The sequence below is a fragment of the Trichoderma breve genome, chromosome 2 (assembly GCF_028502605.1).
Source record: "Trichoderma breve strain T069 chromosome 2, whole genome shotgun sequence".
Lineage (NCBI taxonomy): Eukaryota > Fungi > Ascomycota > Sordariomycetes > Hypocreales > Hypocreaceae > Trichoderma > Trichoderma breve.
The window spans coordinates 180,369-194,381 of record NC_079233.1 but is presented as its reverse complement, the minus strand read 5'-3'; the positions used below and the strand labels follow the sequence as shown (position 1 = coordinate 194,381).

The 14,013-nt window shown below is 50.3% G+C and overlaps 5 protein-coding genes across 5 annotated transcripts; 2 read left to right on the top strand and 3 right to left on the bottom strand.

Annotated features, from left to right (window-relative positions):
- Positions 1-1,114: 1,114 nt before the first annotated feature.
- On the top strand, positions 1,115-2,493 carry T069G_02316 (uncharacterized protein; the record flags this gene model as incomplete). The annotated part of the gene is made up of 2 exons (XM_056169526.1): positions 1,115-1,733; positions 1,826-2,493. 2 exons carry the CDS (start codon positions 1,115-1,117, stop codon positions 2,491-2,493), a joined length of 1,287 nt encoding a protein of 428 aa, XP_056030418.1.
- A 451-nt stretch (positions 2,494-2,944) lies between these two features.
- T069G_02315 (uncharacterized protein) lies at positions 2,945-4,782 on the bottom strand (the record flags this gene model as incomplete). The annotated part of the gene is made up of 3 exons (XM_056169525.1): positions 2,945-4,450; positions 4,525-4,579; positions 4,646-4,782. 3 exons carry the CDS (start codon positions 4,780-4,782, stop codon positions 2,945-2,947), a joined length of 1,698 nt encoding a protein of 565 aa, XP_056030417.1.
- Positions 4,783-5,235: 453 nt separating this feature from the next.
- Positions 5,236-7,983, top strand: T069G_02314 (MCM2/3/5 family domain-containing protein; the record flags this gene model as incomplete). Its single annotated transcript, XM_056169524.1, has 3 exons — positions 5,236-5,240; positions 5,306-7,658; positions 7,738-7,983. 3 exons carry the CDS (start codon positions 5,236-5,238, stop codon positions 7,981-7,983), a joined length of 2,604 nt encoding a protein of 867 aa, XP_056030416.1.
- A 259-nt stretch (positions 7,984-8,242) lies between these two features.
- T069G_02313 (multicopper oxidase domain-containing protein) lies at positions 8,243-10,313 on the bottom strand (the record flags this gene model as incomplete). Its single annotated transcript, XM_056169523.1, has 6 exons — positions 8,243-8,737; positions 8,789-8,915; positions 8,963-9,620; positions 9,675-9,815; positions 9,873-10,060; positions 10,126-10,313. 6 exons carry the CDS (start codon positions 10,311-10,313, stop codon positions 8,243-8,245), a joined length of 1,797 nt encoding a protein of 598 aa, XP_056030415.1.
- Positions 10,314-12,121: 1,808 nt separating this feature from the next.
- On the bottom strand, positions 12,122-13,725 carry T069G_02312 (fungal zn(2)-Cys(6) binuclear cluster domain-containing protein; the record flags this gene model as incomplete). The annotated part of the gene is made up of 4 exons (XM_056169522.1): positions 12,122-12,175; positions 12,454-13,218; positions 13,284-13,625; positions 13,672-13,725. 4 exons carry the CDS (start codon positions 13,723-13,725, stop codon positions 12,122-12,124), a joined length of 1,215 nt encoding a protein of 404 aa, XP_056030414.1.
- Positions 13,726-14,013: the final 288 nt, after the last annotated feature.

Here is a 14,013-nt window from a genome sequence, read left to right as displayed (position 1 = left end):
GCCAGAGAAATGAAATGTGATATGGCTTTCAACTGTTGGGCCGGGCATGTGCGCTTGAATCACAATATCCACCTAACCTAGAGAACAGGAAATTCTGGTCGTCTTCGTCTTGTTTCTGACGGGTATGGCGATCTCATCGTTGCAAAACAAAAAGAAAAGAAGAAAGAAAGAAAAGACAGAGAAAGGTAGCTCATGAATAGGTATTTAGTCGTTGATATGCATAATGAAATAAGAAGATGCATGGCGTGTGGCTATGTAAATAAGCTTAATCAAGATGAGGACAATGGCTGAGGTGAAGGCTTGCTATTGAAGCTTACCGTGCTACGGCGGGTTTGAAGTGTACATGTATCTATCAAGATGACACTGAAGAGAAACCACAAAAACCCCCACCAAAAAAAAGAGAGAAAGGAAATAAATGAACCAAATACAACCCGTAATCACCATCCAGTACGACACGAATGCGAAAGTGAACTACCCATCTCAAGCTTTGATGATTTCTATAGAGAGCCATCATATCAAGGTAAAGACTGCACGTGACTCTTCACCTTTCAATTGATTCAAAGCGAATGCTTGCACAGTCTGCGGAAAGACAAAATGGATGGATCAATTTCATAATACAATGCGTGATGCATAAAATTGAACGCATGCACTACGGAGAGAGAGACAATGGATCGAAATGATACGCTGTGAGGCGACGAATTGCAGCGCGTTAGCCAGCGTCCAGAGTCCCCGCCATGGAGTACATGCGATCCGCCCAGAGACACCGCAGAAACGGCTGTACCTGGATCCAGTCTGTATCACTCGTGAGCCACCTGGCGGCCCCCTTGCGTCGCTGCGTCAAGAGAAGAGCAAAAGAGAGAGGGCAAAAGCTGTGGAATTGGCAATCTAAACCTCCCATTGGCATCAGCATCAGCATCAGCATCGCCACTGAATCACCTGGAGCGCTGGTTCGCCAGTAGAAGGTACTACTAACTGCCCGCGCTGGACTGGCACTGGACTGGATGCTGCCCGCCAAACGGCACAAGTATAGCAGCGCCCGCCATACGCTGTCCTGGTACTTGCATTGATCCTAGGCCTAGCCAACATTAACCCGTCCTGGTTGACGGCCCCAACAATGGCAGCCGAAGCGCCAGAGCCTCAGATCTTCGCTAACCTGCACCAAGATCAAGCCACGCGCGACATGAGCTTTGCGGCTCCGCTCAACCTGGATCCTCTGGCCCAACAGCAGCAGCAGCAGCAGCAGAATCAGATCCAGATTCAGATTCAGATCCAGGCGCAAGCTCAAGCCCAGGCCCAGGCTCAGGCTCAGGCACGGCATCAACAGCAGCAGCAACAACAGCAACTCCAACAGCAACAACTCCAACAGACTCTCCACCAGCAGCAACTCCAGCAGCACTATCTCCAACAGCAATACCTCCAGCAACAACATCAACAGCAACAGCAACAACTCCAGCAGCAGGCCCTCTACCATCAGCAACAGCAGCAGCAGCAGCAGATGAACGGCATGAACGGCGCCAACATGGGCGCTGTCATGCCCGCGCCCACGCCCGCCGGCCACCAGGCTGAGCTCAACTACATCTACGGCATGGTCGAGGAGCTGAGTCGACAGCTGGCCGACAACAGGAGGGTCACCGAGGACATTGTCAGCGGGCTGGGTAGAGTGCGGAACAAGGCAAAGGCCCAAGGGCTGGCCAACGGCGACGTGATTTCCTCTGCCGCCGACGATATCAACGGTGCGTCTTTGCGTTCTTTGAATATCTATCCTTCATCTTTTGCTGGTTGCGATGCGATTTGCTAACATCCTTCCTCTCTCTCCTCTGCGCAGCCCAAGAATCAAACCTCGATAGCATCATCTCCGAGCTCTCAGAATCCTTCGACAGAGCCAAGCACAGCCGCGACGCAAACGCCGCCCTCCTCACCCAGTACGCAAACGCCCTCTCCCTCATGCTCAAGCAGTTCCACGACTACAAGTCCAAGCACGTCGCCGACGTCGCCGCCTGGCACCGCTCCTACCGCGCCCAGCTCGACGAGGCCCGCCGCGAGAACAGCCGCCTGCGCGAGCAGATCTGGGAGATGCAGACGCACGCCGCCCGCGCCAACGAGTCGCTGCGCAAGTTCCGCCGCAAGTACGACGAGGACGAGGAGAGGTTTGCGAAGCGCGTGGATGATACCGCCCTGAGGCAGGAGGTGCGCTTTTGGAAGAGGATGGCTATGCCGGAGCTCGAGGACGACGATCCGTACTGGAGCGGGGATGACGACATTATTGACGAGGCGGAGAAGGAGAGGCTGAGGGAGCTGGAGCTGCGCGCGGCTCAGGAGCAACATATGGTGGATAGCCAGGGCGAAGACAGCGACGAGCAGCACCACTTGTCGTCTATGGGTATGATGGGCGGCATCGCTATGCAGAGAGAGGAGTCTTCTGGACAGATCTTGCCCATACCACCTCCTCGGCCGCTCAGTGCGGCGTCCAGTACGGGGTCAACTGGTAGATGACCTAAAGCAAATCAAAGCGGACAGGAACGATGGTCATTTTCCAAGAAACGAGGCATGAATTGTTTAATGGAGTTTTCCTCATGTACCAAAATGAAACCTGGAGATGAGGGGGGAGATGAGAAACGAAAGGCCAGCGATGTCCTCATCACGATGCCACAAGTGATGGCTGGGCTGGGCTGGGCTACGAAATGCAGATACATGTAATGGCACGATCAGTGTTTGGGGAGCAGGAAATTACTATTGTTAAAAACCGAACGAAATATAACGAACATGACACAAAGATTTACCATTCCAATTTGGGGCAGCTCTAGGCCCTTGTTCTCATTTACATCATGTCCAGTTATCCCGCTTTCCAAGCCCTTTGTTATCCCCCGAAGCCTAATAATACATGCAAGAGAATATTATATCGTCAAATATGACAACGGCGAGCAAGCACTCTCCTTATAACAGTCTAGTATCCACTTTGCTCTCTTCTGCCGTCACTATCCTTATCCCCGTTCTCCTTGGAAGAAGCAGCAGCCTCACCCGCCTCCTTGATCCCCTGCTCATCGCCTCGCAGCTTTGCAAAGTACGCCTTGATATCCTCCGCGCCAACGGCCTTGCCGCTCTCCGCAAACTGCTTGAAGAATGGCGTAAGCTGCTCCTTGAGGTGGTTGTACGCCATGACGCCCTCGATAGCTCTGACACGATCCATGTTGCGTAGGGCGCTCTCGCCACGGTCGAGCAAGCTGCCGCTTCCGTGTGTCGAGCCTCCGTGTTCAGAAGCGCCGTCGTCGGACAGAGGGGGTTCGTAGACTTCCTCCTCTTCCAGTAACTGGGGGTGGGCGTTTAGTTTACCGTAGCAGTCTGAGCAATGGCAGAGCTTTTCGCGAAAGTCCTCTTTGAAGAAGAGAGAGAAGCGACCCTTGGGAGCGGGTGGTAGATTGGGCAGCTTGCACGAGGTTGGGCCATCTGTCTTGGTGGCTTCTTTTGCGACCTGGACTGCTGGCTTGGTGTCATCTCCATCCTCAGCGGGTTGAGCTGCGCTGACTTCTGCAGTAGTGGATTCGGTCACTGGCGCTTCGCTCTCGCTCTTAATGCGCTTTGCGTCTAATTGCTCTTCATTTCCGTCGTCTTCGGCCTTGCGCTTCTTGGGCGCAGCTGTGGCCGTGCTATCGTTGGATGGCGACGACGTAGCAGCAGCTTCGGGCTGCTCTAGAAAGATGGCTGGGAGAAAGCCCGATGTTCCTGCATATTGTTTGATCCACGGGTTTGCGTCCAAACACTTGTAACACAGGAAACCCTCAAAGTCATCTTCGCTTGGAAATCCGGGAGGCATCGGCGGCTCGTCATCTTCGTCTTCGACGACAACATCGCCGCTGGTGTCGACTGCGCCATTATTTGACTGCCCCTCGTCATTCTCGGTGATTGTCGCAAGGGCGCTCCCGTTGGTATGATGCTCAGTCTCCCTTGATACCGGCTTTGATTTGTCCTTATTCATCTGTTCATACCATTTGGGTCCCATGCCCACCAGGCAACCAGGGTGATACCAGTCTTCCCCACAGCCTCCAGTCTCATGAGTTCCCAGCCCAAGGCATTGGAACATGGTTCCCTTTTGCTGGAACGGGTCATAATCGCACTCGCAGCAGCAGAACCGATTTTTGAAATTGTGGTTGTACTTGTTATTGGCATCCGGCTCTTCGGAATGAACGTTGCCCTTCGTATTAGTCTCGCTATTGATACGCAGGGTGCATGGGCTGGTAGACGGGATGCGCGTCGTTCCGCAATCGCAGGTGAAGTTTCTTTTTTGGAAGATCTCGACAAGAGTGTGCTCGCCATGGCAGGAGACGGAGCACGCGTAGCACATGCCGGCAGGAGTCCAGCTGTCTCCAGCTTTGGCCGGCGCAGGGTTGCAGGTCAGACAGGCGAAAACATTCTGTCGTAGCGGTCCGAGGATCTTGGTGCATGTCTCGATACTCTGGACAGTATCGCCATTAGCTGCTTGTACACGGATGACGCTGATGGTATGGTAAAGGTGGGAGAGGTACGTACGTAAGGCAAGGCTTCGCGAGCATCGGCTTCGAGGATTTGCTGATCGCGGAGAAAGCTATCAAACAGGTCAGTCGGTTGCATCTAGTAACAAAATCCAATTCATTTCCCAGTCGCGACCTACTCTGCGGCAGTTTGAGAGTCGTCAGATGCGTGTGACTGCTGGGAGAAGCTGTTGCTGCGGCCGGTGACACGCTCTGCTTTTGTCTCTGCAATGGACGGCGTTTCCATCACTGGTGGTGGAGGCGAATCGCCAGACATGGTCGCTAGCAATGGAAGAATTGATGGAACGAAATTAGCAGCAGCGAAAGATGAGATGGATGATCAAGTTCAGTAGAAGCTGAGATACTAGGTAGCCTGGCTGATGGCTGGAGATAAGGACGACAGCACTGTGTAGCTTGAAACTGAGACCTGTTTGGTAGACATATTAAGTTGGACGCGAGACTGGTGATAAAATACTAGAGAAATGCTTATCTAATTTTGTCATCTTACCTCAAGAACGAATAAAAACCACTTTACGCGTCGACGCCAAACAGGCTTAGCGCACATCCATTAACGCGTCTTCAGCGCGTTTAGCAGCAATGAGCTCTGGCCAATTGCTCCCTAATCTCGCCCCCCACAAACCAAGAAGCTGCATCGCCAGATTTCCATCCATCCTTGAATTTTCAGCTTCTTCAAGCAACCACCAGCGGGAGCCCATTGACAGCCGCCACCATGAGGTACGTCGATTGTATTATCTACACAATGCTGTTCTTTTGTAGCTTCTGCTAACACTTCAACACAGCTCTCCCCTTCGTGATCATCCCGCATCTGCCAATGTCGGCTCTGCCCCGCGATCAGGCCGCAAGCGTTCACGCCCTGATGGTGACGATGTTTCCACGCCCGGTGGACTGAGCTCTAGCCCGCTGCCGTCGTCTCCGCCTGGGCCGTTTAACATTGCCCATGGAGTCGACGAGGACGAGGAGATTGAAGAGGAGGCGGAGATTCAGGACGACATTGACGACATTGACGAGATGGCCGACGACGACGTTGACCTGTTCCGTGAAGGCTTCGAGGCTGATTACAGAGACAGAGAGAATGACGTCTACGAAGGCGCAGGACTGGATGACGAGGGCGATTTTGATTCTATGGACCTGGGCGAGAGACGACGACTCGAGGCTCAGCTCAACCGACGAGACAGAGAAGTTGCCCGCCGGCAAAGGATTCCAGCCGCATATCTTCCTGGTGATGATGATGACGGCGACATTGACCTGACGGCCCAGCCTCGCAGACGGAGACATCACTACGATGAAGATCCAGATGATGCCATGGATGCTGACATTATGGACGAGGAGCTCTCCCTAGAAGCTCTGGGCGATGTCAAGGCCTCCAATCTGACCGAGTGGGTGTCTCAGCCTCCAGTCCAGCGAACCATCAAGCGCGAGTTCAAGGCCTTCTTGACATCTTACATTGATGCATCTGGATCCTCCGTCTACGGTAACCGCATTCGCACGCTCGGTGAGGTCAACGCAGAGTCGTTGGAGGTCTCGTACGAGCATCTAGCTGAAAGCAAGGCCATCCTTGCCTACTTCCTTGCCAATGCCCCTGCTGAGATGCTTAAGCTGTTTGACCAGGTGGCTATGGATGTTGTGCTCCTTCACTACCCCGATTACGAGCGAATTCACTCCGAAATCCATGTTCGCATCTTCGACCTACCCGTCCACTACACCCTTCGACAGCTGCGTCAGTCACATCTCAACTGCCTTGTGCGCGTCAGCGGAGTTGTCACGCGCCGAAGTGGTGTTTTCCCCCAGCTCAAATATGTCAAATTCGACTGTGGCAAGTGCGGTGAGACGCTGGGTCCTTTCCAGCAGGAGTCTCATGTGGAGGTCAAGGTTACGTTCTGTCAGAGCTGCCAGTCTCGCGGACCTTTTACCTTGAACTCGGAGAAGACCGTCTACCGAAACTACCAGAGACTTACTCTACAAGAGTCTCCTGGTACTGTTCCTGCCGGACGTCTCCCCCGCCATCGAGAAGTCATCCTGCTGTGGGATCTCATTGACAAGGCCAAGCCTGGTGAAGAGATTGAAGTCACGGGCATTTACCGAAACAACTACGACGCTCAGCTGAACAACCGCAACGGCTTCCCCGTTTTTGCAACCATTCTTGAGGCTAACAACGTCGTCAAGTCTCACGATCAACTTGCTGGATTCCGCTTGACTGAAGAAGACGAGCAAGAGATTCGCAAGCTGGCTCGCGACCCCAACATTGTGGACCGAATCGTCAACTCCATCGCCCCTAGCATTTACGGACACACAGACATCAAGACTGCAGTTGCTCTGTCTCTGTTTGGCGGTGTTGCCAAGACTGGCAGAGGAGCCCATCATGTTCGTGGTGATATCAACGTGCTCCTTCTCGGTGACCCAGGAACTGCCAAGTCGCAAGTCCTCAAATATGTCGAGAAAACAGCACACAGAGCCGTGTTTGCGACTGGTCAGGGTGCCAGTGCTGTCGGTCTGACGGCTAGTGTCCGTCGAGACCCCCTGACGAGCGAATGGACACTCGAGGGTGGTGCTCTTGTTTTGGCTGATAGGGGCACATGTCTCATTGACGAGTTCGACAAGATGAACGATCAAGACAGAACCTCGATTCACGAAGCCATGGAACAGCAAACCATCTCCATCTCCAAGGCAGGTATTGTGACAACTCTGCAAGCCCGCTGCGGTATCATTGCTGCGGCCAACCCCTTGGGAGGCCGTTACAACTCAATGATTCCCTTTTCGGCCAACGTGGAGCTGACAGAGCCCATCTTGTCGCGTTTCGACATTCTCTGTGTTGTACGAGATTTGGTCGAGCCATCTGAGGATGAGCGGCTGGCGAGGTTCATCGTTGGCTCTCACGGTCGAAGCCATCCCTTGTCACAGGCCCGCCCAGACACAAATGCCACTACCCAGGACACCGCCATGGATACCCAGCAGACAGGTGCATCCAGAGGCCAGCGTGAGGGGGAGATTTCCCAGGAACTTTTGCGTAAATACATCTTGTACGCTCGAGAACGCTGCAGCCCCAAGCTTTACCACATGGATGAGGACAAGGTAGCCCGTTTGTTTGCAGACATGCGAAGAGAGTCCCTTGCCACAGGCGCATATCCCATTACTGTAAGTTTGGAGTCCATTTCCGTCTGAGAGACAACGTCTCTAGCCCCCACAATGTAATACTAATGCGGGATGTTCCTAGGTCCGTCATCTTGAAGCCATCATTCGAATCAGTGAAGCGTTCTGTAGAATGCGTCTTTCTGAGTACTGTTCAGCGCAAGACATTGACCGTGCTATTGCGGTAACGGTGGAGAGCTTTGTTGGTAGCCAAAAGGTCAGCTGCAAGAAGGCCTTGGCACGCGCCTTTGCCAAGTACACGCTGGCTCGGCCAGGTGCCAAGAAAGGAGGGAATCGATCGCAGAGGCAGCCAGAAGCTGTGATGGCTTAATTTGACCAAGGATGTGAGGGAATTTGGCGTGATAATGGGGATAAGGGGAATCTATGGGTGTGTTTTGCTTTTTAAAAAGACGAAGACTATGCCATGGGCTAGAATACTGAGGGCGTTTGGAATTGACTCGAGTAGCATGTGATTAAAACTAGTTGCAATTTTTATAATGCTGGCTTTTTACAATCTTGAGAGCACTCTATGGAAATGACTATACTAAGAAATACTGGTAATAGTTAGACGCTTTCTATTGTACATTGCTTCAAATGAAAACAAAAACACCGAGCAAAAGACCGACTACATACAAAGCGGCGGACTGAGGATGAGCAGAGCCACCCTCGGAAGTTTGGTTAGTTTGGTTAACTGCTTCCGTTGACACGTCTTCATTATATGCCCCGGTTGCCGCAAAAGATGCCAATACATCGTCTACGCTCGACTGAGCAACTGCGCCAGTATAGCTTTTTGCACGCCACTGGGCGTCCAATGGATCAGCAAATATCAGGTCCGACGCATTGTAGCCCAGTCCCTGAACGGCCGTGAGGTTAAACGCGTCCATCATGGCGTGATCTTCGTGGATGGCGTTGTGGCAGTGGAACATGTACACGCCAGAGAACGGGGCGAAGGAGACTGCTATTGTGACCGTTTCTTCTGGACCGAGCACAGCGATGTCTTTGAGAGCTGCTTTTTCGTAGGGCTCGATGGTGTTGCGGCCGCCTGAGCGAGATATGAGCTGGAAATCTACCAGGTGGACGTGAATCTGCGAACAAATGTTAACATATCAACGTGCGATGTTGGATAGGTAACGTACCGGATGGCTCCAATAAGGGTTGTGATTCTCCAGGACCCAAACTTCTGAGGCTCCTGATTGAGGCGCTGCAAGAACTCTGTTCTTGACATCGGTAAATGGCACACCGTTAATCACCCACTCGTCATCTCTACTCATTATTAGTGGTGAGTCTCTTTATAGAGGATATAGACTCACGATTTGTCAAACTTGAATGTTCGGTGAACAAGAGTGCCAGTTGGTGGAGAGGCTATTGAGATTAAAGATGACGGAGGCGGGTTGTTGTTGGTGTTGGAAGAAACCGTTGATCCCACGTTGAATTGCATCACGAGATTGGTCTCTGAAAAGTCTTGAGAGTCAAAAACATTTCGTTGGTTCATAAGAGTAAGATTGCGGTTCTCGAAGCCAGAAAAGTCAACAACTACTTCCCATCTCTCTGCCATGGCGGTCGTCAACTCAGTGGTCGTTATGGTGGTACTCAAAAAACCAGAGTCCGATGCAACGACTTGGAGGGGCAATGTGACATTGCTTCCGCTACTACTATCCACTATACTGAGGATAAAGGTTCGACTAAGAGCTGAGTTTAAAAATCGGAATCTGTATTTTCGGGGCTCGACGGATAGGTAAGGCCAGGGCTGTCCGTTTACTTCGATAATATCACCGTAGACGCTGCTAGTCTCTTGAGCTACCGAAGTAAGATTGCCGGTGGAAGTGTACTGCTTCGAGTTGAGAGCGAGCGGAATGTCATATTTGCCTTGAGGAAGTCCAAGTCGGGCCTCCACCTCGGCATCTTCGATGATGTAGAAGCCCGCTAGACCACTAAACAAGTTGACTGAGGTGATCATGTTTGCGTGGTCTTCTTTTTGTTAGAACTAGATAGATGGATTGGGCGAGGAAGGTATGTATGCACCGTGGTACCAAAGAGTTCTGGCGGTATTCGAGTTTGGAAAGTAGTAGTCCTTGTACTCGCCTGGTTGGATCAGATCCTCGGCCCAGCCATCCCAGACTGCGCGGGAGTTTGAGCCATGAAGATGTAGCACAGATGGTTGATCTATCGTGATGAATATGTCAGATTTGGCCGAACGTAACTCAAGGAGTGGTAGGTTACCATTGTGATTTACAACGCGTACCACGCTTTGTACGCCGCGTTGTACTCTAAAGATTGGCCCTGGAGATATTCCGTTGTATCCTACAAGACTAGTCTTGGCGAGGTTTGGATATATCTGGGCCTGGAACGATGTGATGTTGAGTTGGTAAAAGTCAATGGTTACGTTTGTATTGGTATCGTTAAACGAGCTATTCAAGATGATTAATTCAATTAGTCCCTAGGAGTGAGCAGAGTATGCGTTGATAAGACGTACCGAATTGGCTTAATAACTGGCGGTATAGGGACAGGAAATTGGAAAACGTAGTTGTATGGTGGTGACATAGATGACTTGTCCGACGAGCCATGATCATCTGACGATGATCCGTGTTTTGATCCCGCATTTGCAAGGGGAGCGGAAAAAAGTTGGATGAAAAGAGTGAAAATTAAGAGCTTGTTAGTCATTTTGAAGGTTTCTATGGGATTGTCGATCAGTACATATTCAGGAACAGCGACACGATTGTAAGTTAAATACACGGAGATTTAAGCAATTATACTATAATTTAAGCAACATAGGCTAATTTTAGAGTACAATTAACATCTTTTGATACAATAGATGTATAGGAAAATAATAGCCACCGCGTATGGCGCGGCGACTGCGTAAGCTGCCGGTCCTAGACGGGGGTAGGACTCGGCCGAGTACATGGGCAGAACAGAAATCGTAATTGTCAACACCGCTCGAAATCAGGCATATTGGACACAAAAATGAATACTCCGTATAACTGTTACTCAAGCCTTCATCATTATTTGAGGCACCTAGTGCGTTTCATGCATAAAATATGGCAAGCTGTAGTTTAAAATTCTTGCTCAAACGCTGTTGCAATTACAGTTATCTTGGTTCTTACTACGGGGCACCAGTATGTAAAAATCCGTTCTACATACATACAATATTTGATCCATCAGTGAGAATTGACGTGTAATCTTTTTGTTTTATACTTCATTATAGCAACTAATTGTGGTATTGAGATTGCATACTATTGTCTAGACCCTATTGCTACTTCCTCTTAGTAGTCAACTCAATATTCATCCTGATGCTGCCGAGTCTATATGTCTTCATCTCGATCCATGTTGTCCAATGTCCTGCTTTTAACAGCGTGGATGGCGCCAACCCTTGCCTTAAGCCGATAGATTGGGTGACTAGAGACTCAGATTAGCAACCCATTGCACCAATACACTTTGCCAATCGCTACTTACTATGTCAGGCTCAAACTCCGTCTCAACGTTTAGCCAGTTCACGGCCAAGGCAACTGAGAATAGCATGCAGTGTGGAGGGAATAGCCAGCCTGTCGCTAGTTGATAACCCACAATCGGAAGCGGCAGATTTTCGCATTTGTAGTGAAGGAGGACAAATCCGCATACTGCGAATAAGAGTGATATAAGGTAGTACTTTAGAGCCATGTTGGACCGCAGTATGCCGAACTGCCTACTGGTATATTAGAATTGCTGTTGTGTATTAGCTGATGGATTAAGTGTCTTGATCGAATTGGAACTATCCAGTACAATTTAACTGTCAAAAGGTATATATATTTAGTATATGGTAACTAGCAAGGAAGGTATTATCGTAGACGCGGAAGAAAGCTCAGAGCATCGTCGTAATCTGCCTCATCGTAACCTGTCCCTTCGTAATCCGCTAGATCGCTAGGCTGTTAGAACATACCGTAAGAAATCGGTTATTAACAGGTTGTATACTCGGCCGACAGCATCAAGGCGGCGCAGTTAAAGTCCGTCGTACGTTTACAGTCAAAAATACGATGATTCCACCATGCTTTCAATACTACGTTGTTTGAACAGCCGCCTTGACAAAACAGATTCCAAATGCTCCGTTACACTGTTTATCAATCGAAAACGCAAAGGAGACACCCAATGCTTCAAGATAACAGACGCACCACGCTCATTAAGCTATCGAAACTAAATTTTAAGCTGGTGACAGGCTACCAACGAAGAAGCCAACATATCAATTCTCGAGAAAATCTATATCTGGCAAAAGTTTCAGAACTGAAACTAACAGAAAATGTCCTATTTTAAAACATAGAGAGTAATGTATTTCCTTCTCCCAAATTACCACACACGCTTGCAATGTACTCAAGATTATTCGACGCGGTGGAATTGTGAGGCCTGTTGAGAGAGGCGCCTCGCGGCGTAGAAGATGCAGACACACAGTCAGCATAGCCGAGAGAATGTCGAGTTTGAAGAGGCGAGCCAGGAGGTTTGTGTTATCCGGCCGATTTTGTTCTTCTAGATCCCGGTGGTGCACCAGGATTGCCAGGCTGCATTCCAGAGAAACCCAGTACGACACTTGGTACTCCAACGGGGCGGCGGGATGCAATGCGTGAGAACGATGCAGTACGAGGAGAATACGACGGAAAAACATATCCAACGTCATGTAAAGCCTCGGCTTGCCATGTATGCTACCCAATAAAGCGTCCATCAGTTGGCGTACATGGTCATTATGCTTCACCACTTCGTTGTACAATGGCTTTTCAGTATCACTAGTGATTCTGGAGATTATATGGCATATCGACGGATAGACCCTGATTAACATTACCCATGGGTCATTTGTCTGGAACGTGGATGGTGATGAATGTTTGGTGAACATATCGGCTGATACAAGCAATGGCTTTCCCGTAATCGTGGCGACTTGTACGCAAAAGTATACGATGATGGACCACAGCGTCTGGCTAGACTGCCAGGCACGAATACCCTCGCGCGACTGATCCAGTGGCACACGCTGTTTGTGTAAGTCCATTCCAACGGCGGCACGCGTGACAATGCCCAACAACGTCCAGCAGGAATCGAATGTGCGACATGTGGTACTAACCGTTTGCTTGGCAAGAATCATGAGGCAGAGAGTCCTTATGGCTAACATGTCTGGTTGAACCATGAAAGGGGTCTTGCCTAGACAAGCCTCTGCCGCCATGCAGAGTTCGATTGTTGCATGCTGATCCCTCGTCACGGCAAAACATCCCAGCGCTAATACCATCAAGAAGCTGGCTAACCAGGCCATGTCTGCCGCTTTGGGGTCATTCCAAAATGTTTCGACTAGCGGGAGAAATGCAGAGGTGTCGATAATGGGATGACTTGTCTGGTAGAGGACCAGGTAGCCATCTATGTAAGATTGATAGTTCTCTCTATGGCGTTGAAGGAGGTCTTGGACAGCATCCATGGGTGTAAATTTGGCAGCTGCCGGACTGTTAAATGGAAAGTTCTCGGGTACTAGATAATCGTCCTGAGCCCCCATCTTTTGCTGGCGAATAAAGTCAGGGATCAGGTCGCAGACTTGGAGGCCACTACGCCCAGCTTGTAGTTTTAGCTGTAATTGCAGTTAGTTAGTTTCGCCCAAACGAATCACTCAATGCTCCGAATACAGGTGCCTACCGTGGATAAAACTTCAGTCCAGTGGGTGGCGCTTCGACTTTGTGAATGCCATGCCTCGATAACGCTATCCGGGTCTTTGGCAACTTGTTGTGGACTGGCGTTTGACGGGCTGGTCTTTTCTGCCCTGTGGTGATACGCGCAAGACTTGCCCCAGCCAGACATGCGGCATCGTGAGCAGGGCAGTTCCTTGTCACACTTGACCTTGAGTCGATGGCATCGTATGCAAGAGAGCTGGGCCCTCTGTCTGTTTTTTACAAGGCCAGTTTGCTTGTCGTTGTTGTTTCCCAGGCTCACATGAAGTTCAGGAGGTGAGGCTGAAGGGAGCAAGGGATCTGCTTCAGACTGTGGAAGTGTATCGATTATCGAAGTAGATGACCCAGAGTCAGACCCATTCGTAGGCGAACGAACACCAAGTGAACAGGTGACGTTCGCCCTGGTACATCGCTGACATGAAGGTTTCGATTGGTCGCATTGAAGCTTGAGTAGACGGCAGCGACTGCAGGTGCGGATCTTCCTCTTTACTCTTCTGACGGGCATGCTGCAGCTTCAGTAGTGATGCATGTGAAGGAGAGAGCACAAGTAAGTTTGGAGATGTATTGCGTCCCCTTGTTGAATCCGACTGAAGAGAGAATAAGCTTAAGTGAAGTGTAATCCCAAATATGCCGTAATGCAACAATCTCCCATATCTCATAGCCCAAGGTTTAGCGCTTAGTATTGAGCCTCGGCCGAG